Source organism: Phalangium opilio, unplaced genomic scaffold (assembly GCF_054372755.1).
Source record: "Phalangium opilio isolate 3A_F unplaced genomic scaffold, DU_Popi_V2 ptg000217l_1, whole genome shotgun sequence".
Classification (NCBI taxonomy): domain Eukaryota; kingdom Metazoa; phylum Arthropoda; class Arachnida; order Opiliones; family Phalangiidae; genus Phalangium; species Phalangium opilio.
In genome coordinates, this window is record NW_028324218.1 from 12,608,174 (window position 1) to 12,625,660 (window position 17,487).

At 36.8% G+C, this 17,487-nt stretch overlaps 2 protein-coding genes across 2 annotated transcripts; one reads left to right on the plus strand and one right to left on the minus strand.

Moving 5' to 3' along the window:
* Positions 1 to 1,646: 1,646 nt before the first annotated feature.
* LOC149616631 (uncharacterized) lies at positions 1,647 to 9,938 on the minus strand. The gene is made up of 13 exons (XM_089856964.1): positions 9,685 to 9,938; positions 8,187 to 8,525; positions 7,250 to 7,319; positions 5,954 to 6,087; positions 5,769 to 5,863; positions 5,385 to 5,545; positions 4,092 to 4,184; positions 3,918 to 4,032; positions 3,783 to 3,849; positions 3,671 to 3,707; positions 3,274 to 3,296; positions 2,761 to 2,830; positions 1,647 to 2,378 (listed from the first exon to the last, which is right to left on the minus strand). The coding sequence occupies exons 2-13, from the start codon at positions 8,498 to 8,500 to the stop codon at positions 2,115 to 2,117; spliced, it is 1,443 nt and encodes a 480-aa protein (XP_089713090.1). The 5' UTR covers positions 8,501 to 8,525; positions 9,685 to 9,938; the 3' UTR covers positions 1,647 to 2,114.
* Positions 9,939 to 13,602: 3,664 nt separating this feature from the next.
* LOC149616632 (uncharacterized) lies at positions 13,603 to 15,696 on the plus strand. Its single transcript, XM_089856493.1, has 2 exons — positions 13,603 to 14,894; positions 14,973 to 15,696. Exons 1-2 carry the CDS (start codon positions 14,015 to 14,017, stop codon positions 15,290 to 15,292), a joined length of 1,200 nt encoding a protein of 399 aa, XP_089712619.1. The 5' UTR covers positions 13,603 to 14,014; the 3' UTR covers positions 15,293 to 15,696.
* The last annotated feature ends 1,791 nt before the right edge of the window (positions 15,697 to 17,487 follow it).

Consider the following 17,487-nt stretch of genomic DNA (forward strand, 5'->3'; position numbering starts at 1 on the left):
CTAATTATAAGACCAGTCTGTATAATGAAAACTTTAGGAAATACCTCCCATTGATTTTAATATTCAAATTAGGCTAAGATTTTAAAAATAATTTTAAATAAGGACCTCCGACCAATCGCGTAACGCCGTGCCTTTTTGTTAACAAAATTCTCGTGGCACGTTCCATGTCTCGCGCCACAATTGTCACATCGTGCAATTTTTTTCAAATCTCGCCATAAATTGATTCAACACGGAGCGTTCCAAGAGAAAATTGTTGATAAAAAGGCGGGGCGCTACGCGATTGGTCGGAGATCCATATTTAAAATTATCCATGAAATTTCAAACTAATCGTAGTTTAAAAATCGTTCGGTGTTATTTCCTGGAGGTTTCACTATGCAGATCGGTCTTATAGAAGAATCAATAAAAAATTACTTTATTTTCCACTTCACCATCCCTTTAATGAACGTCTGATTTGTTTCAAAGTATTGCGCCACAAGACCAATCATATATATACGCATAAGGTGCCATAACATCTAACAAGCATTATTACGACAAAGATTCGATACTCGATGATGAATTATCGCCACTCTAACCAAGTTTGCCAGATTTTGAATAAAGGCTGATTACTCGTGACCTATTCATCGGAATTGAATTTGGTGAACACTTTTCAAATATGAATCGACCCCAAGGAATCCGAAAATCGCATTTATATCCTCGAGAAATCAATATTTTCAAAGTTGATAATTTTGACTTTTCCGGTTTCCGGTATAAGTATGCAAAGGACAACTTTGGAACGGGTAAAATATGAAAGAGAAATGCAAAACTTTTATAACGCACTTTATTCCAGAGCGCTAGCTCTAATAGTTTTTGAAATATAGTAAAATATGTGCGAAAAACGCAACGCGCAAAGACTTCTTTAACAGTCTGTACGCGCACGGAATGCTCCTGCGTGTCGTGAATCAAAAAATAAAACCAATGGAAAAACAAGCTGTGAAGTGCGCAAAACATTTTACGAATCATCTAGTAACACATAGTAGTTGATTTTGATTTGATTTTTCTGAGAATTAGAATTAAAGTCTTATAGCGACAGAAAACATTTACACGCCCATATAAAGCTATATCAAAATGATTATCCTTTTCGGTGGGTCTTTGGTTGATTATAATTGGTTAAATATAGCTCGTGAACTGGCTCTTGTTTAGATGATATGATTATCTATATATATAACATAAATTAATTTATTTGAGATCTATAAATATTGTATTATTCAATCGATTAATAAAGTAAACAAATAAATATAGTTCTTTGATCGTCGCAAGACGTGGTTACGTTGAAAGGGAACATTCAAAGTAATGTGAGGTCATTTACGTTGGTTTTCTAAAATAGCCATTATATATTTCTATTAAAACTGTTTTTTTTTTTTTTTTTTTTGTTACGGAAACATTTGTCCATTGTCAAGTGACAGCACTATCATGTTCTAATTTTGTTTCGAATTTGACATCTCCAAAACCCATATCCTTAGGTTCCCATAAGTTCATACATTTTTCTCTACGTCCTTGTAAGCTTGGCGGTAGGCAAATATAAGGGAACCCTTAATATCGGAAAGGAATTCTGATATCAGAGCAATATAGCCCATTTTTTTCCTTTAAACGTTCACAGCTCTAATTTCGGTTCTTTTGCATAATTCATATTACTGATTATTTAAATGAGAAGTGTTTTAAAATACTGCTATTTTTCATTACTGTAGGCACTGTTTTTTCGAAGCAAAGCACGTATTTAGGTTCAGAAAATCAAAGGGTCTTGAACGTTCAATTTGTAACAACAGTATCGCATTCTCCAATCAATGGTGATACGTAAATTTCGATTAAAGGGATAAACTAAGTGTTATGTAGTGGGCATGCACGGATTTCATTGCGTTATCAGTGCATCGGAAATCGGTACCGGAATTCTCGTTGAATATATCCGCGTAGTCGTTCCACTCTTACTACGTTTAAGCAGATCACAGACCGTCATGTGACATTGCCCAAAAAGTAACACTATTTCTTCAAAATATAGTTCTTGATTCGCCCTACATAACGCGTTGTAATTCCCCTTAACAGAGCGAAAGGTGTTTCCTTGGACACAACCTATCTTTAAATTAAATATTTTCTATTTTCTCTGTCGGTTTCAGAAGTTCCTTTTCTTGACTTTCTTCGTCACCAATATCGTCTTCGTCATCGTCGTACTCTTCTTCTTCCTCTTCAAGTTCGTCTAGGCTTCTCTTCTCCCAAAACTCCACCCATCGGGGGTTATTGTTCAGTCTCTCTGAGACGAAATTCTGCACTTTATCAACAAGACCAGGGAAAGCCAATCCCATGAACATTCCCACTGCGGCTATGACATAGCCAAAGACATCTAGTGTCTTGAAAAAGGATGGCAAAAGGTTTTATTTCATATTATCAGTACAATGTCTAACCAAGAAGCGATATCAAGTTTACTAGAGAGAAGATTTAAATTCGCCTCATTTCTAGCTTTATCTCCAGTCCAGACGTAGGTAGTTAATCCCCGTCTCTAAACTACAACCAGCATCTCATTGGTTCTTGAAAACTCACGTCAGCGCGACGCGAAAGACAAAAATTACGTATTTTCAGACTGAGGAGAGGCGAAATAGCCCGGCCTCCTTTCACATCCCCCATTCAATTTTGAAAGGGGGTCTGGGACTAGGCGCGCGAATACTTAGACATCTTATACCTTCTCCCTAGTAAACTAGATATCGCTTCTTGGTCTAACCATTAATTACTCACCGACGTTTTGGGCCTATGCGTGTAATATGTGATGTTAGTTGGAGTCAGTTGAATAGTGACATTGACTTCGCTAAAATATTTATAAACAGAACAAGATAAACAGGAAATAGTTGGGTTCGAAAACTCCATGATTTCATTATTTTCAATGATAACTTATAGAAAATGTAACGACTCCAATAAGAAAAATTAGCCCTGGCACTTTTTATTGGTAACAATTATAGGTAATGAATTATTGGAATCTATATATGTGGTTCGGAGTACCATTTAAAATGGCCCTCGTGAATGAGTTCTGATTGGTTCCTGCCTTTCCAAAGGTAAAATTGGTGCGTAGCAGATTAGCCTGCATGGTAAAGGCGCTTTTAGGACGACTCATTTATACAACCCGACAGTGGCCGAATTTTAGCTTAAAATCTTAAAATTGATACTTTTATTGCAAGTGCCTGAACATATGAAATCAACTGGATTCGAAACATTTCATTTTTTTCTTGGGAGAGATCTTATTGTAGCACTTACTATTTTCGCCAACTTAGCATGCTCTGAGGAAAACCAACATATAAAAATATATATTAACAACTCAAAGATGTCCAAGGCATAATTATTATGTGTGGGCAGGGATAGATTTAATTTTAGAAGTAGGAATGGAGAACGGTTAGTATAGCCCCTCTCTCCAACACGTAACGAAAAGTTTAAATTATCTTATTGGCTCACCTAAACTACATTTTGATGACGTTGCTGACGGAGACGACGAAAAATACGTAATTCCTTTTTTACCTCTGTCGCTATGATCTGCCTCTTTTTTCATACCGCCTCGTCCCGTGGATGGGGTCCAGGACTTTGACGCGCGCCCAAATTACTTTGTTCTCCATTCCTACTTCTAATATTAAATCTATCCCTGGTGTGGGTATTTTACCTTTTCCATCTCTTTTTTGATCTCATATTTATACCGGCTACATCAAATAAACATTAACGAGGTTAACAAAATTTCCTTCCCATATATATGTAAAACAGTTCTAAAAGCTTACTCGCAGTCTTCCTTGCATTTTTTCCAGCACTTGTTAATGGATTTTGTAGGAACATCGAATATCTCTTCTGCAATATATATCAGATTCAGTAAAACAATGTTTTTTTATTTTTTGCTTAGAATGCAATTAAATTACTTGAATTAGGGTTTTTCTTTTGGCATCTAGTCATTCCCTCGAAAACCGTCAAAGATGGTGCTATGCAGCCGTGTTTTGCTCGAGACTGTTTCCACATACATCGCACGTAGCATGTCTGCACAGTTAATACATTAAATAAATATTCTCGAAACTGTGAAAGCACGGTTGTCTTACGTTCTTGTTTCTTATTCGTGGAAATCGTACATCCGGTACTAGGTTGTCTTCGTAGTGAGTGCAGTCTCCTATTTGATTCACAATGTCCGAGGCCTGCAAAAGTTTCAAAACTATGAACAGTGTTACTCTACTAGTAAAGCCACTCTTAGACGTTCCCGTGAAAGTCGCAGGATAACTAGAAAGTACCACCAAGGCAGTGTTTTGGAACAGGAGGATACCAAAGTACATTTATTATTTACTTTCTTTAAAGGATACCAGGGATACATGAAATTTTAGAAGCAGGAATAGAGAACGGTTAGTCTTTACTTCAGTCCGACTCATAGCCCAGTATAGAGCCCCTCCCTACAACACGTAACGAAAACTTTAAATTATCTTATTGGCTCACTTAAACTACGTTATGATGAAGTTGCTGACAAGACGGCGAAAAATACGTAGTTCCTTTCCATCTTTGTCGCTATGATCCGCCTCTGGTACTTTAACGCGCGCCTAGATTACTCAGTTCTCCATTCCTGCTTTTAAAATTACACGGACCCCTGAGGATACGTTTTGAAATCTGTTCTTGTGTTGAGCCTCTTAAATCAGTCAAAATGTGTCTAAAACATCCAGACATAAACCTATTGTTTAAAACAAGGGCGCCCATCATCAATAAGCAGAAAGCTGATGCTTTCCCATTCCTTTTCCCAAAAATACGACTTTGACGTAGATTTTGGCTTAACTACGCTGCTCTGTCAATACAGGGTGTTTCTGAAATGTTCTTTGGGCGATTTCGAGTCGAAAATGTTCTAATGACATTTTGCCATCCGAGGCATCGTTTTCAAGTTATGTTTGGAGTGTATTAAGGATAACCCCTTAATTGTCTTTCAGTTTCTTAATAAAGTAGGAGTCATCAGTAAAATACTCAATGTCTTAACTTGAAAACAGTGGCCCGGACGGCAAAATTTCATAGAACGTTTTCGGCTCAAAATTGCCCAAAGAACATCCCGTTAATTTTTGATAGACATTTCAGAAACACCCACTATATATTCTAACTGATGCTACTCAGTCTAGTTTAATGAGGCTAGTCTGACACTTAACGTGTTGTTCCCCAGTGTGTCCAAAACCACTTCGAAGTTATTTGTTATCTCATAGTCTTGATTTCTCGCATTTTAATTTTTCTTTCTGACAAAAGTCACAAAACGGTTGAGTGTATTTAAAATTCTGAATTCACTCACGATAACTAAGACTAATTTCATTTGCATGTGCGGAAGGATACCTCGGGGTACGTCACGTGTAATTATCATTAATGGTACTAACTTTAGTGTACGTTATAGAATATTTGGCTCCTCTGAACGCAGTGAAATGAGCATCCTTTTCTTCAGGAATGTCTTCGGGCGAGTGAATGTAAATATCAAGACCGGCAGCAACATTAGGCTTAAAGTATTGTCGGTTGTCAGCTCCAAGAACCATGAGTAACTCTGAAAATTCAGTGTAGTAATTTGATGGTATTATCAACATGGAAAGATATTTACAAGGCAAAAGGGCCCACTTCTAATCTATTCTACATCACCTTGAAAACATAGCGCTTAGGCAGCAGTAAAAATACAATTCATGATATGGTTTCAAGGGACTAGTTAATTTTGAAGATCTTATGCTATCTATGCTTTTGCGTTGAAATATCGGTTATTTGTGTCTTCTTACTTGGGTTGTCAATACCAGTGAAGTCTTCTTGTTGATCCTTTTGAAAATTGATCATGAAACAAAGGTTTCCTTTGTGTAAAGCCCAAACTGCATTTCTGTAATTAAACATACAATGATAGCAACATTTAACGGACTGTTTGAATTCTAACGTAGTAACGTTCCTTTTGCAAGTACTATATAATCACCTGCAAACTGTAGTTCTGAGGAGCTTCTTTTTGCTTTTGATGTAGCATGCCTTGAGTACTTCCCCTTTATGATAGCTGAGTTCTTTTAAGGCTTTCAAGTCTAAGTCATCTGCTAGTTCTCGGATCAAAGAGTCCTATGAAATTTTCAGTATGTACAATCAGAAATTCCCAATTTTTCAATGTTATAGACCATTTCGGAAATTTCATACTGGCAAACCAACACACAGGGACGAGGCCACCATTGGGGTATCCTCCGTCTCGCCAAAAACTTCTAGAGGCAGTACGAGTGTAGTGAACTAGGGCTCCATCTGGCGTTGATTCTTGGCGTGAGGAAAAATACCCCAATGACAACCTCGACGCCCCTGAGTGTTGGTTTTTAACTATGTAATTTCCAAAATGGTCTATTTTGGATACACCACGCAAAAGAAAATGGGGTTATATTATGAATGAGAATGTATGATATCCATCTAAGGTATCTAACAGGTTATACTTTTTAGCTGGATCGTCATCCACTTACTATAAATATTTTGGTAATGAATAAGTAAACCGGGAAAAGAACCGGTGGAGGGACTTGATATTACGACACTAAACAAAAATTCTGCCTGTGTTTGTTCTGGGGTCCTACATGGGTTCCTGCTAACATTCTTTAAAGAAAAAAGGGTATAGAGAATCTGATAGTGATTACCTCCTCGACTTTCGTCAATATCACATTGCGGTTTTCAACACCATAAGTTTTTAAGTATGTTCCATAAGATTGACACTGTTTTCTGAGAGCAGCCTGGTGAGGTGGTGACAAATTAGGAAGGTGGACTGCAAAACCATAGGCAGTTAATACTCACGTCGTTCTTGAATACTTTTTAGTTTTTTGGAAAATTATATAGACCAATTTGGAAATACTAGCAGCGAAATCAACACACAGAGGCGAGACCGCCGTAAGGGTATTCTCCTTAGCACCAAGAAACAACGCCAGACAGAGCCCAAGATCACTACACGCGGGAGGCCAACCATCTCACTCTGCCTCTGGTGGAGATTCTTGGCGAGAGGCAGAAAAACCCAATGGCGATCTCGTCCCTATGTGTAGGTATCTCTGTTTGTAAGTAAGTGTCATACTTATGGAACATAAAATCTTATGCTTACACGTACAAAACAATGCGTTCCCTATTTCTCTTAGAGGTAGCATTGGAGGGGAGAGGGAGGCTTTGTAAGTGCTTAAATTTCAAGGTGATATAGATTTTTGTTTTGTATGTGTCAGTGTGTTCATGATATTATTAATTCAAATTTTTGCAAAATATTCACTGGAAGTTTTGACTTCAGTAATTTATGGCAAAGTTCCCCAGAGTAGTGACACAATGAAGATTTCTTCAACCTGTTAAAAATATTATAGAGAAATTTAATTCCATTTGGTATTTAACAAAATAGGTTAATGAAGGTAATAGAAGAAGTAATTATTCAAAGCTTCTGAGCTATAAAATACTAGAGCTACGATTTTAACCACAGGGAATGAGACTGAAACTGGTCATATCTACTGAGATAAAACTTGTGGTTTAGTCAAGTCAGAAGTGAGATGAGACTAGAAGTACTGAGCTAACCAAATTCTTCACTCGGCGAAAGTGAATATTCTTGATAACACACCAACGGTTGGCCCTCTGGTAGAGGTTTCTGAATTTTCCCTCCAAAACGTGAGAGGCTCGTGGCGGTAGACGGCCGAACTAGATTCAAGCACCCGCGTCCGTGTTTCGCCGCTTTAGGTTGAGGGGAAGGGGGTAAGAAATTTTTTTGGAACTCGACCATTTTTTTCTCTCTAGCGTAGGCGCGATTGAAGCGGCGTAAAATCCTCAAATTTGTTCACTAATGCCAGGATCTATTACCAATGCTAGAGCCCTTCACTTCTAGTCTCATCTCACTTCTGGTCAAGTGCACTCTACCACAGTTGTTATATAGCTCAAAAACAACATATTTTGCCATAGGAAATTCGAATTAGTTATTGGACCGATCAATAGACCCTCTTCAAAGGACGAAAGTAAAATAGCCTGGTGATTGACCACGTTGTTTTTTTAAGGCGGATATGGATCTAAAGACGTTAGATATGCCTTCTAAAAAGGACTTTGCTGGACTGGTAACTTTGAAGCCTATCTAAAGTCCTTGGATGTTCCGTCTCAAGCAGACGATATTGCCCCAATTTCGAAAGGGTATATTGTGCCATTTTTTAAATATTCAGAAAATGTTTTCTTACAAGTTTTTCGAATTGCAGACTGTAATTCCAGGCATTTCCGGTTCAGGTGTTGGGTATTGAACATCAAGCACCCTTTTATTTGAACCATATTCCCGATAATATTCCTCGATAACGTAAGCGCATGGTACTGTGAATACGCAAAATAAAAAGAATCGGCAACAGTTCCACGTTAGGGTTGTGACTTTCGAACGTTTTGTTTTAACGTGCTTCTTGGTGTCCTCTGGTGATTCCTCGAAGGTGGAATCTGTTCTTAAGCCGAAATCTTGGGCGTGTTCCGCGCTGTATATTGTCGTGAAGTCGGTTTTTCGGTGCATGATTTTGCTATCCGAATGGATTTACCTGTGGTAATACTCCTGAACTTCAACACCTTATTATAATCAACATGAGAAAAGTTATAATAATAAATTCTAAAAATAAGAGTCGGTAAGGTTGAATTATACAATTCCGACATGATCATATGGGTTAAAAATATAGTTCACCGTATTAGGTTTTGAACCTTCACAGTGTGAACAAGTTGGGAAACCAAAAAATTATCACTCCGATACGAGAGGAAAACTCTTGGTTAGCTAAATATGCAACTACTGATATTTATTGATAAGCAACTGCAGGTTTTAAAATTAAAATACTGAATAATTCAAGCGTTATAAAAAGTTTTAGTTATAGCTGGGTTGCCATGTAAACACAATCCTTCCAACTTTATTCTTAGATTACCAGTTTGACCCCTAAATTATTTCAATACTGAAGCAGAAATATTTCAACCCGCACACAAAGATAGTGTGCACGAAATATTGCACGCTATTACCGAGCAGATACGACCATGTCGTTACAGTCAAGACCTTGGTTCTATTAAAGGACCAAATTATCATTCGTATTTATCTTTTGGCTCACTCTGAGCCGTTAAAACCTTTTCATAGAGGACATGAACAGCGTATTCATCTAAGCTGAATCTTTGGGTGACTTTACTTCTCTGTTAAACGCGTTACATCCCTTTTACGGTCAAATGACAGAAGAAGCCTTCTATTATCGAAGGTACACCACACTTAGTAGTGAACTGGCATAATGTGGTCTAGAAACTAGCCATGATGAACACGAAATATTAATATAATTCTCCCTTTACTCTTTTATCTTCGTCTTTAAATATTATAAAACTAGCTTCAGTAAAGCTACCTTTAACGACCTACTCGCGACTCTTAGCACCTGCGTTTGGTTTGCCCTACATATCTTGCATCCGTCACAAGTACGGATGTTCACTCCTTGATGATGACCTCTTGGATAAGGTTAGCCTGATCAAAAACTGCATTTAAAATTCTCTATTATGAAGCCCACCGATCATCTACGCATGTTTTCCATCAAACGACGGTAGTGTTCTTTGTTTATAAATTGTAAATTTGTTCTTTATAGTTCTCTAAAAAATATCGTCTCAATCCAAATTAAATCCCAAAATATCGACAAAACCGAATGATATGTAATTTTACATTATATCGTACGCAAAACATACCTTACCAGTACAACTTAATATTCAACATGAATTAAGAGAAGACCAACAATACAAGAAATGGCGTATTGCAAAACCTGGTTGTTTTGTAGAGACAATATAGAAACATGTTTACTTATCCCTGTTTCACGGCAAACGTAAATTCGATATATAATGAAGGAGAAATATTGTATTTGGATCGGATCTATAATGCTGGTGGCAAAGCGTGACAATGTTGTTCTGCCAAGTTCCAACAGTGTAGTCATAGCAACAGGTTTTGTTGTGGATTCTACTCCGTCATAGTTACAATGCTTCAATGTCGAAGACTCTAGTCAATAATGTTCTTTACTCCCTTTTATAATACATTTCTCGTGTTTAACGGTACTTAAGGGTGACCCAGTAAAATATTTTCTGGGGGGGGGGGTTTGGATAAATTCGCAAACTTCTTGAAGAAATCAATACACATTTAAAAAAATATCGATAGTTCCAAGGCACTTTCAGACGATACAACTAAATGAGTCAAAAAATTGTATCAACTTTCCCAACTTTTGAAGCGAAAACTTGAGTAAAGGCCTTTTCAGATGTTATAACGTTTTGACTCATTTAGGAGAGTTAACTTGAGTTCAGTGAACTGGTTGGGTCGTGTGAACAAAATTTGGCCAAATTGAATCATCAAATTAATAATTTATCACTAACCAATTTTTGCTGACTTAACTTTTTGATCCATCTAGTTGAGTCAAAAGTTGCATCGTCTGAAAGGGCCTTATGTCCTTTTTCAAACGACTAAATTTTTTACCACCAAATGGAACTTTTTAAGCGCCACCTTACGAAATAATAGGGGTTTTTTGCAATTGATTTTGATTGGCTGAAGACATGAAATCCAGAGGCAATATTTTTGGTGATTTAACTCTCCCAGGTTCTATTCGCAAAATCAAACTAGTTCATTCAACTCGAGTTGACCCATAAAGCTTAGTCAAAAAATTGGATCGTCTGAAAGAGCCTTTAATGGTACTTTCTTTATAACTGTTATCAAAAGTGGTTGAGAGGAAAAGTATGAAAATGGCCAAAAGTCGCGAGTCATCAGAGTTTCGCCGTAGTTGACTGTTTTATTGGCGTAGCTATACTGGGCCTGTTCACTCCCTTAAAATAGGTCTTGTGTTAATTCGCGGTTACGCGGTTACCGTCGTTTGCTATTGTGTATGCTAGAACTTCCTCGATTTGTGTTTGTAGTCAGGACAGAGTAGCTGGTAGTGTTATAAAAGGTATTTGAAGGTATAATATTTATTTAAATAAGTTTATCGAAGCAATAGAAAAGCACATAAAACTAGATACGTTTAAAACAAATCTCGGTAATTTAGCTATAGCGCGCACAGCTTGGTTTTGTACCTATACTCTACAGAAGGGTATGAAATGTGTAGAAGTATGCCTAAGTCAAGCCAATACAAGTTTCATCGTGTTTGAAGATCTCCCAGCACCCATTACACTCTAACAATTTTTGAATTCATTGTTGATACCTGTCAAGTCTTTAACATCACATATTGCGCTCTTGTACGTTAATTAATTAGCTAAACACCATGAAACTTGGGATTGGCTTGACATAACCGTCGTAGACATACTTCTACACATTTCATACCCTTCTATTGAGTAAAGGTTAAAACGTTTCTAGATTGAAGGAAGGCTATTGAAATTGTCCGAAAGTTCTAAACAAGATGGTTACTCGGATTAAAGTCGTACTCTTCAATGTTGGATATTTTCCTGATTTAGGGGCCAATGCTGGGGGGGGGGAGGCATATCTCCGTAACCAAATGTTCTATGTTTATTTTCTATGGAAAAAAACTAAGACCGGACATCAAGGCGTAGCGTAAATATATGAAATCGATCGGAAAAAACAACGCAGTTGCAACTATCTCTAACTTTTTTTATATATTACCTATACCGTGATAAATAAAAATCTTTAGGAAACACATTAATATTTTGTCACTATTCATTCAGAACCTTTTATTGCTAGCAAACAATAAAACGATCTGAGTCAATACGTTTTCTCCATAAAATTAAATTCTAAATATAAAAAGTCAATATAATTGCTTCGAAGAATTTATACCATTGTGTATAAGAATATAGAATTTCTTTCGAGATTGTTGATTTAGTGCACATAAAAAATGTAAGGAGTACAGCTTTTCGTGTTGGAACTGAATGCCAATAAGAAGCATGAACAAGTCACGCAAATCAAGACTTTTCATGTTGGCTAGGTGTGGTGTTTCACACGTGTTAAGGTAGTACCAGAGAAGAAAGTAATTTGAGAAGCAGGAATGGAGAACAGAATAATCCAGGCGCGCGTTAAAGTCATGGAACCCCTTCCCCGTGACCAGGGGTATGAAATAAAAGGCGGGTCTTAGCGACAGAGGTAAAAAGGAATTACGTATTTTTCGCCGTCCCTGTCAGCAACGTCATCAAAACCTAGTTTAAGTGAACCAATTAGAAAATTTAAAATTATCGTTACGTGTTGGAAGGAGGAGTTCTATACTGGGCTATGAATCGGATTGAAATAAATACTAACCGTACTCTATTCCTGCTTCAAAAATTGCATCTATACCTGGTAGTACCCATGTTTTCTAACTCGGTAAAGTAATATACGAGATGGCCCAACGGTTGCTGTACATACGTAAAGTTCTTTTACGTACGTGCTTACTCAAAGAATTATATTCAAAACTCAAGCACTCTTTGAAAACAGGCCTAAAAATCATGAGAGCAATGGATATTTTGGTTGCTCCTACGTGCTATAGAAAAAGTATTTCATAAAAGTCTGCAACCCCTGGCAATTGAAGACGTAAAATTTTCATTTTTATTCAATTTTCGAAGTGTAGTAAAATATGCAAAACCCTACATTTCCATCCTCAGGCTAAGATAGAAGAATATAAGTTTAGCCAGGAATATATAGATTTCTCAACTTGGAATCTTTAAGAGGCCATTTTATGGGCCCTCGTGCTTGACTGAAAGGGGAGGTGTAGAAACCGTCACCCCTGACGTCATGCATAATCTTAAAAATCACGTCACATTGACGCATATTTGCGACCTGCGCCGCGACTCCCGCGACCTATGCGCGGTGAACCCAAATGTAAACATGATACGTCGTCTGAACGAGTAGACCTAGGAATACGTTTCAATTGAAAAGGCGAAAATACTTGGAGACTTGCTTTCAGTTAAGAACTCGACATTACTATTCTCACAGGGTGGAGTAACAATTTAATTCCTTCCACTCTTCACCAAAGTTATACAAAAACAAAACATCAGTATCCCTGTGCAAAGGCTTGGGGTTTTCTCGAAATTATTATAGCATTCGTTTTCAATACTGAATTTCGAGCTACACTAACTTCTAAATAGTCGACTTTAGTTACAGTTAGAGAAATTTCCGCCTCAGAAACGTCGTTAACGTCAAACTGTTCCAAGTTCTCTCACTTCCCGACCATTTCGGAGCCGAAACTGATGCAGACGACAGCTTAAAAGGTCATGATCTCGATCTGTCCCACACATTCGCATAACCAATGAGACGCGAGGAAGGAGGAGCAGGTGGTTTAAATGTTTTTAGCGCTTCCCTTCACAGTCAATCAGTTATTTGTGTGGGGTCTATGGCCTCTTAAAGATTCCAAGTATTAAATCTATGTATTCCTGGTTTAGCGAAAACAATTACATTTTTTGTATGTCAATCAATTGAGAAACACAGAGAGACGTAGAAAACAGTATCGCAAAAACTACGTATGGTCAGAAGTAGGATAAGGGACTAGAAGTAAAGAGCTCTAGTATTCTGGCACTAGTGAACAAATTTGAGGATTTCATGCCGCTTCCATCGTGCCTACACTAGAGAGAAAAAAGTTGGTCGAGTTCCAAAAAAAAAATTCCTACCCCTTCCCCTCAACCTAAAGCCGCGGAACACGGACGTGGGTGCTTGAATCTAGTTCGGCCGTCTACTGCCGCGAGCATCTCACGTTTTAGAGGGAAAATTCAGAAACCGCTACCAGAGGGCCAACCGTTGGTGTGTTATCAAGAATATTCAGTTTCGCCGAGTGAAGAATTTGGTAACCTCGATACTTCTAGTCCCTTATCCTACTTCTGGTATGGTACATAACCACAACTAGCCAAAAGAATAAGACATTTCGTGAAATAGAAGAATGGCGTAAATTCATGCTTTGCACGCACACTTTTAAGTTTCAGTAATAACACCCATCTGTCATCTTGTGTATCGACTATATCCTAAGAAACACCCAACGTAATGAGAATCGACCGTATTCTGTAAAAAAGGATATTCTTTCCACAGGACAAAGACAGAAATAAAATAATACCTTGTACAGCGATAGGAATGTACGGTAGATTTCGAATATTGGTGTTAAACGTGAGGAGGAGTACAAATATATCTGATTTCACTATGTGTGAACCACGGTGCATTTCGAAAAATTTTGCCATAAAAAGGTTCTTTAGATGGCTAAAATTTTTGGGCGCCATTAACGTTAGCGAAAATGTCAAATGGAGATTTACTTCTATTATAGCACTTTTTTTAATCAATGTAATTTCATTGGAATCTTTGCGAGTGGAAGTGTATTACTTGCGAAGTCATTACCAGGACGTTGGGTCATTTTCTTCGACCATTATCATGGCAAGAGCTATCATCGCAATGTTCTTGATCAACAAGTCCTTCATGAAACGTAGTTTACCGAATTGTTGTTGGAAGTCTCTCTTAGACATGGAAAAGGTATTTGAAACCAACGAAGAAAGCTTTTCATTGCGATTACTGAGTATCGTACAAGTTGTACTATTGCTTCTTTCAACATTGCAAACGACCTTATTGGGCTTCAAAAGGTTTCAAATCGTCGAAATTAAATTCAGTGTTGAAAATCACTACTTTGGATCAAAATTTCTTATGGATAACATAGAGATAATGTATATAATTACCGGAATCAAGATGATAGTTCAAGTGATAAAATCTAGCTTTATAATTTCCTTGAAAGCAATTATTACGTTTACTGTTGAGATTCTGAGAAACAATGTTCTAAACTGGGGACGTTATTTGTCCAAATCCGAATGTAATGCCCAAAAATTGGCAATGGAATATACTGAAGTTTTAGCCATAATTCAGGACCTAGATTCAACATTGACCATTTATGTTTTCCTATTTGTAGTGGAATGGGTTGCTGATTTCTGTTTTAATTTCACTAGTATGTTCGAGGGTGAGATTCCACCAGGTAACCCTGATTTTCCATCCGAAATTTGCAATATTGTTCAGTGTTTAACAGTAAGTGCGGTGGTTATATTTGTTTTAGCACTAACCTCAAACACTACGGAATTTTTACTTCATTGTTATCACAAACGAAACACCCGCAAAGCAAATACTTCGAACTGGCGTATTGAACAACATAGTGAAGCTTGTTTGGAAAACCAAATTAGAGTTAGTCCATTACACTTTTCTTTTTTGGGCTGTGTAACTATTGACCGCAGTTTTATGTTATCCGTTTCTTTGGGGGCATTATCGTACTTCGCGTTTTTGATAACAATAGTTCCAACATCGGAAATTAGTCCAGAAGAAAGATTTATAAATTGCTCTAAATATTTACAAAAATGTTTGAAAAACTGTTCCGAATAATCAAGGGGAAATTATATTTTTCCATGAAGGCCCATGTAGATATGACTTGACACCCTTACGTAATGTTGAAGAAAAAATCACATGCCTGCCTTTACTAAATTTCCCATAGAGATAAACATGGGGTTTTTCATGATCTTTCCCCTCTAATTACTTAAAAACTACAGCGAATTTACTTTTCGGAATACTCTTAAATTAACAAGTATTAACTATTCAGGGTGTGCCAGGGGTAAATAACGAAAGGAATTAGAGACGCTAGCTTCCGTAGTGTAGAATACAGTGGGACCTTGAAACGTCATGGAATTTGTAACTAACGTAGTGCCATCTTTGGAACTGTATTGTAAATAAGACCAGAACCTTAAAAGTTTTGCCTTAAAATCTCGCGCCGCAAGGTATTCTGGGTAAAGTAATATAAATAATTTTGATTGAAACTGTATTACAGTACCCAAAAATATTAGAAGAACGACCAAAAATAGTCGTACTTTTACTTTTTCTTTTGTGTTTTAAACCATTTTAATTTTAAACTATTTTATTTGGGCTACTTAATTTGTTTTTGGGCAACTTAAATGTAAGCCCTTAATATTTGTAAACATTGTAAACGCACTTTAATCTTTTGAACTTACAAATCGATGTATTTACTTAAATTTGACAATAAACACTGATAATAATATGGCTCAATGGCAATTCCAAAACCGATTTTAATTTGGTACTCCTGTAAAGGTGTACTCTATCAAACGTTCTATCCATCGTCCATGTTTCTTAAATAAAGTGTTTTTATAATTAGGATTCTTAAAGGGTGAGTTAACGTCATAAAACTTGATTGATCGTCCGCCTATTGTTGAAACTTAATATATTTTACCCGCAACCTCGTTTGCGTGGAATTCGGGTTATTTTTTTAATTAATTATCAAATAGCAAAGAACAAAAGTTTTATCAAAGCAAAACGATTAGAATGACAGTCAAAGAAACCTCTAACTATAATAATGAAGCGTTGAAATTACCCCATGGAACCGTACAGAATGAATGAAAAGAAATATAAATTGCTAATATCCCCAATCTTAAGGCAAACAACAAAATCAGAATAGCATAGTAAAGCAAAAGAATATAACGGCAGTCCAAGAAACACGGATATTAACAGACGGAATCGGAAACGTACGTACTACAGGAAATATCACAAAACTTTCGAAATTAACAAACGGAAACATACTACCGGGATAAAAGTATTCCATGAGTTAATCCAGATCATACTCTATCTGCAAGCCAAAATTTATCAAAATTCGATTAGCCGTTACAAGTATAAAACATTCAAACTCCCAAACATTTATAATATTATTCTAGAGGGCCGGTAGGCCCTTCTAGATAAGATCCCACACCCTCCCGTAATGTTAAATGAAAATTCACAGATTTTCGCCGATTTTCCCATAGGAATAACATGGGGTTTTTGGTGCTCCTGTACATCGAATCATTTAAAAACTAAAGCGAAGTTACGTTCCGGAATACTTTCAAATTAACAAGTAACTATTCAAGGTGTGCCTTTTTCAAGTTTCATGAAAATTAATTAAGTCTAAGTATGTTAATTTAATTAAAAATGTAAGTACCTCAAAAGATTATTCTACAGCAGACGACGCTAATTGTTCATTACTCTACAGTAGACGACGCTAATTTGCCATTTCACCGCCTTGAAACTTTAACTTGATATTTTTCAATAAATATAACACTATATTTATTAAAAATTTCTCTGGCGGGTCTATTTTTCGTTTAATTATGTGTCTCGGTTGAAATTCTATACTTAAGATACCTTTTTAATTTATATTTTAGATGTTAGTTTCGACCAAGGCTTAAGTTGCCTTACTTAGGCCATGGATTTATAATGGAAGCTTACGCTTCATGGATATTTCACTGTAGCCTTCAGTAAGGCATAAGGATAGATGGATCAGTGTTGGAAATAAGTATTTTTTTTAAAACTGGACCTGTGGCCTAGGTATTTTAATTAAAATAACTGGCCACGGTGCCACTCACTGTAAACGTACAAGGGCAGTGAACGCAATGTCATGGATAATTGTAATCGTAGAGTGGACTGTAAAAGATACGGATTTGATAGTTTAAAAATCGTGGCAGGAGGTTCGTTTTGAAGTTGACTATTAAGCTCGGGTTCTAAAACGAATTGTGAGCCGTATCTTATAAGAATTAGTAGAAGTG